Source organism: Excalfactoria chinensis, chromosome 4 (genome assembly GCF_039878825.1).
Source record: "Excalfactoria chinensis isolate bCotChi1 chromosome 4, bCotChi1.hap2, whole genome shotgun sequence".
Classification (NCBI taxonomy): Eukaryota; Metazoa; Chordata; class Aves; order Galliformes; family Phasianidae; genus Excalfactoria; species Excalfactoria chinensis.
In genome coordinates this window covers 51,372,498-51,389,048 of record NC_092828.1, presented here as the reverse complement: position 1 = coordinate 51,389,048, position 16,551 = coordinate 51,372,498, and the positions used below count along the sequence as shown (strand labels likewise).

Genomic DNA, 16,551 nt, shown 5'->3' with positions numbered 1-16,551 from the left:
GTGACACCATGTCACCTCTCTGGTAATGATGCCATCCAGGAACTGTTTCCTTCAGCCTCATACTGGTTCAGTAGGTCCTGTCAAGCTTGCATATGGTGTTCTTTCTGTTCCCATGTGAACATTTATGGGATCCACCTGGCACAGACTTTGTGATATTCCCGTACTGCTACCATTGCTTTCAATGCACTGAAGCCAGTATTCAGTTCCTTACAGAGTTCCCTGGTCTTAATCCACTGATTCATGTGGATGAGCTGATCAAGATGCTCTACATTTAGTGATGTAACAGTTGTGTGTGGCCATTGGGAATGTGGCTTGTCTTGAATATCACTGCCACTGCTGCTGAAATGTGCCACCCACTCACTGTTTCACCGTGCTCACATCCACTGTCTGGTCTTCACAAATGCTCAGCAAGCATCAGTGAGAGCCATTTTTCTCTGCATGGAGGAATACAGTGACACACTTCTGCTTCATACACACTTCCATGTCAGATACCATCCATTCTGTTAGACTGCCCGTCTTCTGCCATCTGTCACATGGCAACAACATGGGATGGAATATTGGTGAGAAGGTTCAGCCTCTGCTGCCATCTGCCAACATCCACCTCTGATGTTGTGGGCCAACAAAATAAAATAGGAGGCATCGCTTTTGGAGCAGCCTTCACACAGTCCCTTCTTCTGTCTCCTTCTCCAAGAGCCCTTGAGAACAAGGCACTAGTTTTCTTTTAAAATAATTCAATTTAAATTGTGCTTTCATAACAGTAAGCTTCTATTGTTGTAATACGCAACCTGCATTTTAACAGTGGTTAGAGGAAATGGTGTAATTATGAGTAATTTCACCATAGTGATGGTAATTGTGCTATGAATCTATTATTTTTCAATGTTTATATTCAGAACATTATGACTACTGTGAATGACATTAAAACTAAGTTTGAAACTAGGCATATATAACACGATAAATGAAGAAAATTACTTTACAAGACAAATTCGTGTTAAGCCCTGAGATTTTTCCTTCTTATTTTGTGGCACCATTTAATTCTAACATGAATGATAGAAAGTATGTGCAAACACAGATGGTACTGATGTATAGAGTTCAAGTAATTAATGTAAACAAAATGTGAATGCAGGGCCACATTTTATAGCATGATTTTCTTTGTATATGCAGAACAGTGAGAGAAGAGTTGCAAACACATTGAGTAGAAGTGGTGATTCATGTTTTATCGAAGTGTGTCATGTATCATCACACAACATCTGTCCAGAAATCTTCACCTATTTGAGCAGAGAAGTGGATGTCAGTGAGGTGACTCAGATGTGCCATATATAAAAATCTTGTACAGTTATTAAAGTGTATTTTTGGAATACTTAGATTTGGGGTTTTTTTTAGATAGATTAGGTGATTGTACATTTGCTTTGTGGAGACCACATAGACTGAATTGCAGTCATGTTTAATGGGTAGGAAACAAATCTGAAATTGTCTTCCTAAAGCAAAAATTCAAACAATCATTTAACTGCTGTTGACCAACTTTGCATTGCATTAAAAAACAAGCACAAAAAAAACCAAAACACCCTAATTCCAACATTTGGATGTATTTATGTTTATTTTATTCTATTTATGGCATCTAAAACTGTCACCACTTATAAAGTAATAAATAATGTATATGTAAATAACGTAATTATTTAGTGTAGACGGACTGCTTCTGAATTTTAAGAAAAAATTAATTTCTAAACTAAATCTAGACATCGGCATAAAGACTAGACAGATAAGTACAGAGTGTAGTCAGATTTGGGTGTTTTGCAATTGGTATCTAATTTTGACTTGTGAGCATTACATTATATGCAGAAAATGCATTATATAAGCAGTTAGAAAGTGGAGTATAAGCAGATGAAAGTTGAATGTTGAAGTCTCTCTTAAAAAATAATATCTGTTTGCTTTAGAATAATGGTCGAAATAAATCTAAGCTGAAGCAATATTTATCTTAAGGTAGTATTAGTAAGTTTTGTGCAGCCTAGGATTCCTGGGCTTTTTTTTTTTTTTTTTTTTTTCTACTGAAAGGTCCATTTTTTTCATGTTGGACAGTAAAAACTGATTCTTAGTGCAGTGTTTCTTGCAAGGTACAGCTGAATGAGAACCGGTGTAATAATTTCAGTGTCAGACATCTGTGTACAGCCTTTTTAGGGGTCTATATACATTAAGGTTGGCCAGTACTGTGTGCTGACTGCTGGCACTCCTGGCTTTACTCATGGAGATTGATGCTGATTTGCAGGGCAGTTTAACTCAACTTGAATGTGTGATGCATCTCCTTTTAAGAAGTTACGTAGTTAGAAAGCTTTAAAAAAAAGTTATGCTGTCTTGGTAGCCTTTTAATCAGTGAACTCTTTCTGTTCAACAGCAGTATGTGCAGTGCACGAGGATCCGCATTACTCTTTTTTTCTTAGTTTAAAAGGTAGAACTCCAAGTACATGCTTAAAATTGTATGTGAACGCGTTCCTCATCTGAGCACTGAATATCTTTGGACTGATGAATGTCAGCAGTGAATTAACTTTTCCCCCTCCACAAGCAATTGAATAATGTACCTAGGTCACCTCCATCATATACGTGCCTGCAATTTTTCTTTTCCTTCACCTCTTCTTTAATTGAAAAAGTGGAAAATAAGAGACGATTGACAAGTCTGACCAGTTGGTCTGGAAATTAGATCATAAATTCTGAGTACACTTAGAATGATTTTCTAATCCCTTAACTTATGAACCACTTTTCTTAGACAATCTCTAAATATTAAAGTGTAATTTTACGCAACCCACCTGTTTTTGCAGGACTGTTAACTAATAGATTTCATAGTAGCAAATGTATTGTCGTAGTTTCACATGTGTTTTTTTCCTTCAGGCCAAATCCTATGAAATATTACCGGTAGTCTTGAAAGGATGTTTACATTCCCTGTTTGTTTCTGCATTTAGGAAACTGTAGCCACATTCTGCTTATCTTGTTGAGAAGAATAACTGGGACGTAGCCCCACCTAGTAATTCTTGAAGTCTGAGAGAGAATTGTCACTGGGTGAACAGATACCTCTGCACTGCTTTTTTTCTTATGTAGGAATTGTTTTTATTGTTTTGTAAGGATGTATTGTGAACTGAATGGTGGTCAGGACAGGTCATTTCAGTTTAAGTTGTTCCAGTAGTTTGACAATAGCAGTTTGATAGACTTCGAAAAAATCCCTCTTCCTTGTTAGTCGCCATAGAGTCTGGGCATGCATATTTCTTACTGCTTTTCTCATGCATATTATTACTCTAATTCATATGTATTTCCCCATCAATATTCCCCATACTGTACTATGTCGGACGTGTTTCAAAAGTAGTATTACCACATCTCTTTGGAGAAATGAAGGGTATGTGTGTACTAACATTTATTTCAAATAGAGAAATATAGAGGAAGGAAACATCATTGAATGTAGTTCACAGATTCTCAGACAGGTTTGCAGGCCAGCTGAGTCCTGTTGAAGACTTTCCACTTAATTTCAGCTGGTGAGTGGGCCAGGAGAGCTTTCCAGTTCTTAAACAAACAACATTAAGTTACTTTTGAGGAGGGTGAAAAGCAAGTTGAAAGGAAATAATTCAAGCCTGATTTGAAATGGAAATCATAGTAACATGTCTGAGAAACTACTTTATTCCCCTCTGTCCTTGTTTATGTATTTTAGAGTAAAATTAGATTGAATTTAGTTTGGGGGCCTCTTGTATTTCCTTATCCTTACAACTGATTGCATTCTAGTGACTGGAAAATATAGCAGTACTGACAGGCTTTCTTCTCAGGGCGAGATGGATATCAACCAGCTGGTGTAGATGGAGTTATGAATCCCACCGAAACTAAACTTATTTCAGAATAGCAGCCTCCAGGCTGTTTTTCTGTTAGAAACAAGAAAAGCCATGGCCTCCAGCCATGTTATTTTTAGCTGCTTAATTCTGGACATAGAGGTACATACCTCAAGGGCACAGATCGCTCTATTAAGGAGAGAGGTATGATTTTAACAGCCTGAACTCCTTCAATATGTACTCTAGTGGCCGATATATTTTCAAAACTGGTCTAAAGTAGGTTTTATGCATTCATATTGACAGTGTTTTATCAAATAGTCAGCTGAGCCCAAGCAGCACTCTGCACTGATCAAATACAGATTCAGTTCATTGGGCAGGGTGCCGAAGGATGTGTTTTACCCAAACTAGTTCAGGAAAGATAGCACTAGTCTTTCAATGTTAATGCAGTCCTGGGTAATAGAGGCACAAGAGGACCAAGACTTGAATCAAGACACTCTGCTCTGCTGTCCAGTGTTGCTCTTTGAACTACCTGAAACTCCTGAACCAAGTGGCTGGTTTGAGTTTATTCTTCTTGATGTGTTGGCATTTTGTTTGCTCTTGTAGTTGAAATTAACTGGAAGAAATATCAAAATGTTTCTTCATCTTAAGGTGTTTCACTGAAGACCATTCTAGAAACGATCAGAAGGACCCTGAGTAGTTGATGGTACCTTTCTTCATAACATTATCAGTTATGCCTTGACATCATAGTTTGCTGATGTGATAGTATGTTTTCCAATTCATTTTAAGCCTCTCCTGTCATCAAATAGATTACGGGAGTACTTACAGTCATTCTGAATTTAGCAGCATTTTTTGGATTGAGTGAAAGGACAATAGCACATTTGCTTAAAAATTTTACTTCCATCATTCTGAGACCATTTCTGAATTCATGAAAGTGGACCTAAGTAACTTCAGATGGTTGTAGAAAAGAAGTGGGGACTTGCATGCTTAAAAGCTTTTAGTGGCAATGGTGTCCTTTTCTGCAGTAGACTTTTACGAGTACAGTAAAATTTTATGGATTATAGTTACGTATGTCCAACCTGCCCACAGTATCTTTCCTATAATCCATCTTTGTAAGGAAAGAGTTTCAAGAGAATCCTCTGACAATATTTTCACACAAATTCTTTGGACCTTGCAACTCTTATTTGAGAGTGCACTGGTGGCCATTGGTATCATTCTAATTGTAATGTTATGTCATACTTTTACATAGGCACTAGAAAGTTTTAGGACATGTTTTGTTTTAGTGATGCCTGTCCCTGAGTGATTGTTTTTCAGGATGTCCTGACTGCAGAAAAATAAGCTATGACCTAAACTTTGATGTGCTATAGACAAAATCACTCCTTAAATGGGGAAGAAGAAAAATATGCTGCCTTGATTTGAAAGCTAAATGACGTGCAGAAGACAGTTGTTTCTGCAGCATAACACCTTTGCTGTCAATGCTGTTAAAAAGAGACTGCAATATGAGTCGGGAAGACATTAACCGCAGCCTGGTGAATGTACAAATACATGAGATGAAGAATATAGTTTTATAGCTTCTGACATCTTGCCAAGTTTAAAAGCAGTCTAATTGCAGTTGATGCATGAGGTGGTGTTTCTGAATGTCCAGTTTTCCCTTGCATGCATCTCTCCTTGAACAGCAGCGTAACTGTCCTCAGCCAAAAGTGCAGCAATTAATCTCCCAAACACTAACCTGTGGGAGTGAAACAAACATACACAGCATTCTCTAGTTTTAACGTATGCTGTAATTAAACAAAAACATACAAGCAAACAAAAAAAACAAGTGAGTAAAAGGAAGGAAAATAATTAACTATACTTCTTAACAGGAATATTTTAACTTTCATGGCAAATACTAAGATTAGTGTACAGCAGGAAAGCTATCAATCAATTTTCCTCCAAAACATTTGCTGCTGTTTCAGCTTTTGGCTACTTTTGGAGTTTCCTAGCTGATGGAAGGTCTCTTGGGGCTTTGTTCTGTTTATTTGGGTCGAATTTTTTTTTATTTGTGGATTGATTGTGGCTTTTGTTTCATCATTTTTTATTTATTTATTTTTTTAAATTTAGTCTTTAATAGAAGGCTTAAAATATAAAGCCAGCTTGACTCCTGGTAAACAGGGGTTTTCCAGAGGTAATATATAGGATAGGTTATGTGCTGTAAAGTTATATTTCATCTTTCTGTTCTCTGTTTGTATCAACAATGAAATCAGGTTCTAAAGAAGTGAAACTGTGGTTTTATACTGTCCCTCTGTGCTTCAGACCTTTAGAAACAGGTGGATAATGACTTCAAAAGCACAAAGGTGCAAGGTCTTCTCTGTGCTTTCCTTGTAGGTTTGCCTTCATTTTTTCCCCTTCCCAGATCTAATACCTGGTGTGATAATTCCTTTGGCTAGTACTTCCAGTGATAGAAGCATTTAGTTTGCTGGACTTAGGGAAGTCACGTATAAGGCCAGAAACAGGGCAGTTGGTAGAAATAGTGATTTACTATAAAGGTACAACAGCCTGAGGTTTTCACTTTTTTTTCCCAAAGAAAGTAAGGCAACTTTTTTCAACTTTTTTCAGATTTTATTATCATTTTTTGTCATACTAGTAGTTCTCTGTATGCATTACTTGGATATCTAAACTTGGTAGGAAAGTGCAAGCTTGGAACTTTGACCCTTTGATTACTGATTTAAGCCCCTTAAAGTGTCAGCCAACTGCAGCTGTTTTAAATTGAAGGAGACAGAAACAAACTTGTTTGGGGTGTGGGATGAGGAAAAACAAGTGCATATCCATCGGTCCCTTCTGCTTCATTTTGTCAACTGGCAGGTTTCTCCAAGTGTCTTTTAGGTCAATCCTTTAGGATGCTTATGCCTAATCTCCAACAGCTTCAAATCCTGACTGCTCATATATCAAATGCCTGTGCGACTATATCAGCCTTCAAGCTACTACAATACAAAGGAGCCTTGAAAAAGGGCTGACTCAAATAGCTTTGTAATTCCTTGTGAGTCTAATAGCGCCTAACTCTTTGGCATGAAGAATAACTCAGGAGAGTTTTACAAGAACCTCAATGGTTTTTTTCTGTGTTTTGAAATAGTCCCATAGTTGGTGACAGTAAGGTACTATATGTTCTGTTAATTTAGAACTAGTATTGAACCTTATTGGAGAATCAGGTTTATGTATCTGTGATTCAAATGTGACTGTATAAGTAATAAAAAGATCTTTCTTACTAGAAGGCTTTTTTGGAGGGTTGGAAAAAATCAGTTGCATTTGGAATAAGCTTTTATCTCAATTCTTCTGTAACTTAGAGCAGAGAGTTGGTTCGTCCTGTCTGAGTTTGAATCCTATATAAAAATATCCACTGAGTTTCTGAATTGTTTCTCATTTCATTACTGTACTAGCTATTGTATTGAACTTGTAAGCATTTTCCTACATTTAGGTAACAAAAAGGCTTATTGAGGAACTTATTTAAAGGCATTTTCTGTTCTTTTGGATGCTATTTTAACATGCTTTCCCACCCCTGAGGTGCAGTGCCTTAGTGTAGGTAAGGGTTACAAAAGAATATGCATATTTGTTGTGAAACTGAGGCATACTTCCACAGAAGGTTTTACTCAGCCATTAACCCTGGTTGTTTAGCAGTACAGTCTATCCACTGATATATCATGTCTCTCAAATAACACCTGCATTTTTTTTCAACAAGTCTGGTAATTAAGCACCAGGAAGTATCATTAAGATTTTGTTGTTGTATTTGTTTCTTGTTTTTTAAAGTTAAGAGCAAAAAGAAGTTTGCAAGTAATTACCATTTGTTGACTGACTTATGAAAATTACTTGCTACTCTTTAAGCTGTGGAACGATGTATCTGCTATCTATTACAATAACCCTAAATTTGGATCGTTAATGTTATGCTGGAGTTTTTGAAGTCTTTTAAATCTAATTTTTAGCTACTGGTACTGGAGTGTGTAAAACTGACAAGCAAGGTATACTTGAAAAATTAAAAAGCTATCTCTTCCAAACTCTTCTGCTTCTGGAATGAACCCTTTTCATTTTTCATCACTGTCAGTCTTCCTTAGGAGACCAGAAGCAGAAATGTCAAAGCTGTTTATGATACGTCTTTCTTGCAGTATTTCTAAGTTGTAGAAAAGAGGGAAGTAATGCTAGCCTTGCTGGAATGACTGCTTTGCAGAATTGTCTCAGTTCTGTTTTCTGTTTAGCTTCACACATGCATCTTTTCCAGTGCCCTCTGTAGAATTATTCCTTATCTATACAGGAGATTAAATTAGATTTAGTCTGTTTAATGTGAGACAGTGAAATAGCATTAATATATATTTCATCATGTCTTTGCTAACTTCATCTTTCTTTGTGTTCATAGGGAGAACCTGGTTTGCCTGGTGTAGCTGGGGAGAAGGGAGCAGCGGGGCTTAAGGTTGGTACTGGGAATGGATTAAAAACAAAAGCACATGGTACGTGAGTGCATATAGATTACAGTTGCTCTTTCCAGGCAGCGTTTATGTTCTGACTGGCTTTTAGAGATCTGCTCTCTCTAGTGATCAGCGCTGTCAGAGGCTTTACACATTGCACCATAAAGAAGCATTATCTTCTGCTGCGCATATATAATTCCAGTCAGTGGCACTGACGCATACACGTCCATTGCCAAGTGAATGTAATATGCCTGCAAGTGTTTGGGAATATGGAGACCTTTTCAGAAGGGCTTTGTTTATGCTCTTTACAATGTGTTTCAGGCTTCTTTTCAAGAGCTACTGTGGTCAATTCTTTGATGAATGTCAGGGTTAAGTCTTGAGCTGCTATTATGGAGTCAGCAACAGACTGCACTAAGAACATGTCTGGGCCTGTATTTGATATATCTGAGTGTCTTTTTGCATCTATTTTATTGTTAAATGATTATTTTTCTGCTGTTTTGATATTATTGAATGAGTGGAATAGAAGATGAAACTTAGAACTCCATATGAAAGCCCAATGGTGATGTGATCGGTGGGCCTCTTGGAATGGGTAATGTTGAATTCTAATCCCATCAGCTGTGAGCGTATCTTTGGTGCACATGTGCTCCTCAGCTGATTCTGTGCATCATACTGCTGCTGACAGACACACAGGGCAGGCTCTTTACTTTTACTGACTGGCTGCTTGTCCATCAGGGATGAAAACACACCATTTGGGAGCGTGACCTTTCCTTATTTCGTATACAGAAGAAGCCAAATTATGGCACTTAATGCTTAATTCATATGCACAACTGTAATCTTCGAGTTGCCTAGCGACTGCCAGCCATCAGAAGGGGCAAAGATGAGGCAGAGTACATTTCTGAGCCAGAAACACAGAGATGAGTTGTCAGGGTCATGCTCAGTGCACCAGTGTGCGTTTGCCATTAAGCTAGTTTCTCAAGCAAGTTATAACTTTAAAAACAATGGCTATAAGCCATCCTTTTCTTCCAGAGAATGCTAGGAGCAGTAAAGGCTCTTTGCTCTGAATCAGTTATGCATTTGTTTGAGACACTTAAGGATTTCTATTTCTCCCATGGAGTCTCCTAAGCCATTAATAGAGTCATATGGCTTTCAGCCCACATTCAGCCTGTAAATTTGTCTTTCGTTTATTTCCAAAATAAGGAGAACCAAATGCAGGAGTCACCTCTGTACCAGAAGGCCATCCCACAAAGACATGCACCTATTCATGAAGGTTTAATCTACACAAAACAGGAAGAAAACTTTGAAACAAAACAAAATTCTACATACAAATTACTAATGTTTTAAAATCATGCTGAAACTCTATTGTCTATTGGGTTCTATTAAATTTATTTATTATTGCTTATTGCAGATTCCATTATTGGATTTTTGTCATTTGAAACAGCATAATAAATTGTGACAATGATAATAGTACTAACACTTGGAATTTTATTCATTTTAATAACTTATGACTTCTCTGCTCCACTTACTTTGATCATCAGGGTGACCCTGGAGAGAGAGGAGAAAAGGTGAGCCATATTCCACTTCCTTTGCTGCTTTTCTGTTTTGGAAAGCTGTCAGTGCACTTATTCTTAGCTTAAATATATAAGAAATTTTAAAAAAAAAATTAAAAATGCAGCTATAGCCTACAACTTGAGAGCCACTGTGTAGCTTTTTCTGACATCAAATAATAGTTATACCAGTTACTCTTGAGATTACTGTAGCTTGATCACTCACGGAGAGCAGTGCTCATGTCTTAATTGCTGCATAGCTGAGGAACTCTGCACCTAACCATATCTAATGTTCATATCAGAAAAAGATGAGTGATTGAATAAATGGTAGTGCCAAACATTTGTTGTAACTTGGTTTGCATGCTCTGTTACCTGCAGGAAGTAAAAGAATTTGGTTGCAGAGTGGTAATTGCACAAACTCTAGATGATGTACAGTCACACAGAGACAGGATGAGCTCCATGCTGCAAAGCATGGGCATGATTCTGCCCTTTCATATAAAGATACCAGTAGGAGCACTCGTGAGTAAACACCGAGTGCAAATCAAACTTCTACATCTCTGCATGGGCAACCTGAGAAATGCTGTAAGCCTTATTTCAAGCAGGAATCTTTACAAAGATTCATCTCCTGTGAGTAGATTGAGCCATGCTTTTTAAAAAGTAAGCTGCTTGCATTCAGGTGTGATTTGCTCTAGAGAGTTGCTTGCTCATGCAGCTTCAGTTTTCAGCTACAATTGAATTTCACTTCCGGATCTGTGTAAATCCATGTATTATCAGCTGCAAGCGTGCTTTCCAAAGGCATTGCATGTATTCAAAAGTATATCATTGTCCAGGGAAATCTGAATGTTTTTACCCCACGAGTAGAATACGTAACTAGGAATCTTTTTTCACAAAATCATTCCTTTTTGTTAAAGTAGTATTTTTTGTAGAACTCCAGAAATCCTTTGTTCATTTTCAAACACAAAAGCAGTGTAACAATACATTCTAACCTGTGCTGGATTTCTGTTACTTAAAATCATGATATTTCACTCTAATCATCTGTTGTATTTCCCTAAAAAATGTAAATGTACTATATGTGCTTTATTATATCAAATGGACTCAGAATGACATTCCTAGCAGTTACTGTTGCACATCTCCATGTCTCATTATGTCCTTAATTAAAGACTTGCTTGTTTCTTTGCTTGTTACCCTTGTTTTAGTGACCATCCTATACAAAATGATCAAGTCCGCTGAGAGAAATTTCACATTGAGCTTTTCAGAGCAATATGAGGGGTGCTGAATTAATATTATTTGAATATTTTTACTGGTTATCTGGCCAAGACCTACAAAAGTGGTTGTGGCATATTTAGAGTCAATATTCATCAGTACCTTTGGTATTTTATATATTTCTTACACTCGAGTCTCACAGGCATGTTTGGTCTTCATATATAACAGACTTTTTCATTTACTCTGGTCTTACTATACAACTGAATTAATAAAAAAAGAAATCTTGTATTTTTATAGATAAAACTTGTGAAGCATTTCTTTAAAAAGTTCTTTTTAAGTTGAGAAATTTCTGCCCAGACATAAAGGAGTGTTGTCTGAGTATCACTTTTCTTAATAATATACAACACATCAAACTTCCGTAGAGTAGCCAACCATCTTGGTGGCTATCTGGAGCAGTGAAATCAGTGACTTTTTTCTGGTTTGTTAATCATGCATGGAAGTACTTCAAACTCAAGCAGTTTATAACATGCATCGCTTGAGAATCCAATAAAAATTATTGGTGTTGGATAGTTTACCTGAATTTGATTAGATGTGCGTGCTTAGGTGAGTATCTCTGGGGAAGAAATATGCGCTGCCAATTTAAGATGCTGAACCATCATGAAATCATTCCTTCATTTCAAAACCACAATGAATTGTGGAAGTCTGTAGACTATACCAACAGGAATATAGTTATCTGAGGGTTTATGTGCTTCTGTGGGTTTATATTGAGGACTGTATCAAAGCAGCAAGAAGTAAGATGTAGCAGCTATAAAAATCACGCTTCCTGACCGTGTTGTAGAGAGATTGGCTACTTGATTAATAAAACTTAACTTGCCAGTAATGTTTGAATGCTGTCTCCTCTCTGCACACTGTGTGTTTACATAAAATCATTTTTTTAAATATGTATTTTCATTCCAGGGTGATGCTGGAGAAAATGGACCAAAGGGTGACACAGGAGAAAAGGTATGCAACTTATTGGTGGAGAGGAAAGCATATGCCATAGGTGTGTTCACAGTCTAATCAACTAGTGATAATAATAACTTTGACAAAAGAAAAATGCATTTTAAACTTTCTTATTTAAAATGTTGAACTGTTCGTCTGATTTCATTCTTATAAACAGCGGAAAAATGTCACTGTTCAGTTCCTGACTTGATGTAGCAGCAGCTTTAGTACAGAGTGCATCAGCATCAGTCTCTAATCATCACTAAAATATGCATTGCACAGAAAATTCGGTCACAATCTACCCAGACTGCTGGCTTTATGTCTGATGAGTTATATCTCTTTCTAGTATATCCCGGCTGTTCATATTTCCTATTCTCTGTTCTCTGCAAAGAGATGGGCTACACCTATGGAGTACCATGATAGCTAACTTCCTTCCGAACAGCCAGCTGGGTAACTGAGAATTGAAGATAAAAAACTACATTTTAGATGTTTTTACCAAATTATATCAATAACATCCAATAAATACCTTGTTAGCTCATTGTTGCAAAGTACCAAGGAGTAAAAGCAGCTGGAGTCATTAAAATATTATTTTATTTAGTTTTTTATTTTGTTTTATTTTACTTGAGATTTGTTCTGTACCCCTGCAGAAAAGATCAGTTGAACCTGAGTTTTTAATTGTATTGTACATATACAAAGATAGCTTGTCTAGTATGGAAAGAAGGATCAGTCATAATGATCTCCAGTCATGCAGTCTTCTGTGTTCTTTGCGTATATTTTGGAGTAGAGGTTGCATACGGCTCATTACCACCAATTTGGAACTCATATGCTTCTAAAAGCATTAATTTCAGTGACTATATTTGAGCAGAAGTATAAAACACAGTTGTCTCCTGCCCCGTATGTTTAATTACATAATCAACTCAAATCAGAAGTTTGCCAGATTTATCAAAATACTAGTAAGCAATGCATGCAAATCTCTCAGACCCTATCATTTGGCAGCAGTACTCAAGAACATAAAGCTGTTATGGCATGTATTCTACAGTGCAGAAGTAGTTATTATGTATAAGAATAGTAATTTTTTTTTTTATTCTCAGAGTTTAAATAATAATTCCTCTGTAGTCATGTTTATTAGCCAAGATTAAAATCTTAAGAACCTTACTTAGTTGCTCAGACAAGGTATGCCAGTGAAGTCTTAATCCAATTTTACAAGATTTAATAACATAATTTAATAACAATTTCTATGAGAGTGTTTTCAAGACATAGTCTTGTAGCAACTAAATGGGAAGTTAACCTCCCTGGGAAGACTAGCGGAGCTTCCCTTGTTGCTTTGCTTCTTTATCTACTGTGAGACTGAGCATGTACCCACTTGTATTTTCATGCCTCACCGTGGTCTGCGATGCATCCATCTGACTGCTTGGAGTCCTCTTTAAGGGAAGAAAAACTCCTCTGCCTCTTTCATTGGGAAATCATTTTTGTTCATGACTATAGCATTGTAAACATTTTTGTGAACTTCAAAATGTTTGGGATCAACGTCTGGAAGAATAGTCATCCGGAGACTTATATTTCTATATCTGAAGAAATTCCAATAAGTTTTTTAACTTTATAATGCAATTGTCTCCCAACTCCTCAAGATTACATATAAGTTTTAGAGGTGGGTTGGTGACATGGAAATACATGCTGTTTGCATGGAGCTCATTGCTCTAGTAGTAACAGACTGGCATCTGCTGCACAAGTTCCTAGGACAGAATAAGCAAAATTGTGACTTAATTGACCTTCATTGTTTTTTGCCCACCCATTTTTCCCTGCCTGCAAGACAGTCTGCCACCCAGGAAAAAAAAGGTTCATATCTCACAGTAGAACTGCAGCTTACTGTTGCTGAAAGATAGCTTTGGTAGGAAGTTCAGGATGTATTTATACAGATAATATAGGATCTAGCATTAAACTTGGTGTCCTTACATTCCCTTTGTGCTACTTAAAAAGGAGTGTATTCTTTCCTGCTCTTCATTGTGCAAATTGGGCAAAGATTGTGCTGTATGACCATCATGTAAAATTCAGGAATGAATTTGCCCAGCAGTTGTTAATTGCATTAGTGTTAGATAATCTAAGAAAGCCTATTAGTCACGTTTAGTATATTCACAAAGCAGCCTTGATGTTTTCTTATTTTTTCTCCTCATGTATTTTTTTTCCTGTATTGCTTGTACTTTTTTCACTGGTGTCAAATCATCTTGAACAGCTACCCTTACTAGACTATTCTGCTGTAATGCAGGATTTCAAAGTACAGCTCAGAAGTCTTCCTTCTGTGTTTTCCTCTGGTTATTTTCTATTGGGGCAGGAGGTTAACACAGAAAACTCTGCCCTTTTTCGTTGTTTTAAAAGACTGGCAAATCTCACAGGCAGCCTTATTAATGCGTTATTCTTGTGAATGCTCTCTGCTTTGTATTTGGGTAGCTCTGAGATGTTCAGAGCATGTAGAATTTCACTACCAGATGAGTATTGAGAGAGTTTTTGTGAACTGACCACCTTTGGAGAGGAGTTTAAGACTTACTGAGGGGCTATTTTTAAAAGATATTTTAAGAGATCTGCTGGAAGTGTAGTTCAGATATAACATAAGGATAGAGCTGGTTCATCTCCCAGATGTTCAGCCGCTTGTATGCATGCCTCCTACTTGCTTGGTTCATTTAAAAATAAATAAATAAATAAAAAGAAATTAAAAAAATAAGCCACTTATTTTATATAAATGAAGGCAGGGACCATTATACTAAATGATAACGCTACATGTTTAAGACATTTCACTCACAAATTGTAAAACATTTCTTCAAAAGATTAAATCATGTTTCTATGAGATAAGTATTTTATTTTGCTCTATGGCAGAGATCTGGTGACAACTGTTTCAAACTTTGTTTAGGGTTGGGATCCTATTTGTACAATTAATTTAGCTTTACTTTCTGAACTGCTGTACCCAGTGGCTATCAGGGATGCAGACTCGAGTCAGTACTTTTTGACCCATGTTTTCAAGAGGAAACTGTATTTCTGAGTTGGCCTGCTCTGAAGGCAGTATCAGACATGAGTTCTTAGGCTTAGCCCCTGGAAACTACCAAGTATTTTTCTTCTGTGTGCGTTTTCCCCTGCTAAAATTTCTTCATTTCCAAATGGTCTGACTCATCAGAGAACTGAGAACATGCTGTGCCATATTTTTTCTTTTAATCCCATATTAATTTTCATTCTTATGTGAAGGTGGATTACAAATACTTAATGCTCTTATCTCCCCATATCAATCATTATCCTTTAAAATGTTTAACTTGTGAATGTCTCTTACCAGTTGCTTTGCCACTTTACAGCTATAAAAAGTCCCTGAAGCTTTGCAGTTGTACATGCTTGTAAGGGATATCAGCAGTATCACTCATGCATGTCTGTCAAGAAGAGGCAGCTCGGGTTTCCAGACATGAATCAACCCTTCATAAAACTGACTTTTTGTTTTTAACTCACACGTGAGAGAGCTGTAGCAACTGTGTAGAGGAAATTCTGTTTGTGTTCTTGAAAATGAAGTGAGCGTGTTTTCTGGTGCCGTTTAATTTTATTGGACTATTACAAAAAATAAAAAGCCCCAAACCAACTCTGAAACTCCAGCATTCACAGAATGCTTCCTTCGACATCCTACCACCAGGAATCGGTACTCTGTTTAAACATCTTCGAAGTGGATAACACTGTTGGCTCCTATACTAACTGTGTCAATGGCTAACAGGCTCTTGCAGAGTTTGCAGTTACGGCCACGTAGCAACTTGTTATTTTTAATGAATAATCCAAATTTATTTTGAATAATGCATACTGAGAGAGTCCTTCAAATACAAACAATCTAGCCATCTTTGGCAACCTTTATTTTAACTAGTCAATTTTTCATCAGTTTGGTTTTCTCCATGTTTATTTGGCATGTCACTTAGGGGGAAAAAAGTGCAGCAAATGGAGTATTCAAGAATTTGAAAGATCCTGTGATAATAACACAAAATAAACTGGGAGCTGAAAGCTTCCCTGCCAGTTCACTCACCAGTCCTCTGAACTTGCACATATCACTACCTATCAAGTCTGGTCAACCAAGCAGAAAACAGGGCACTCTTCCTGAATGCAAGATGTGTCCTCAGAACAGAGGGCTTTCCCAAATGCATAAATTGCTGTAGTTGCCTCATCCTATCGTGTGCAGCACTTAGCTGCATTGTCTTACTAGTTAAAATAAGCTGAAGAGCTGTGGAAATTGAGCTATGACCTGTCCTGATGGTGATAAATACTTAAGACACTGTTTCCTTTCAAGGCTCATCTTCATTTGCACAGAAAGCTGTGTCAGTTGAGATCTGTAGAACCGAATCAAAAAGGTCATTCATTGTAAATTGCAGTAAATGATTTTTGATACATGTCAGCAATTTAGAGATGCCAAGCCATGTCCTGTCTTGCTTTTTAAAGTTCATTTTTACAAAATCAGCATTTTTGATTGTGAAATTTGGGTCTACTTAGTATACTTTTTGAAACTAACTCTCTCTGAATTATTATTATTTTAAATAATATGGTTTCTTTTCTGAATCCTTTGATTTCAATGGGTAAGCTCCTATGTAT

The 16,551-nt window shown here is 36.9% G+C and overlaps 1 protein-coding gene across 1 annotated transcript in view; it reads left to right on the top strand.

Annotated features, from left to right (window-relative positions):
* The window catches only part of COL25A1 (collagen type XXV alpha 1 chain), a 279,646-nt gene that overhangs the window by 210,078 nt on the left and 53,017 nt on the right, over window positions 1-16,551 (top strand). The window contains exons 13-15 of the mRNA XM_072335135.1: window positions 8,176-8,229; window positions 9,760-9,786; window positions 11,929-11,973. Of these exons, the coding sequence (XP_072191236.1) occupies window positions 8,176-8,229; window positions 9,760-9,786; window positions 11,929-11,973 (126 nt within the window). The remainder of the gene's footprint in view (window positions 1-8,175; window positions 8,230-9,759; window positions 9,787-11,928; window positions 11,974-16,551) is intronic.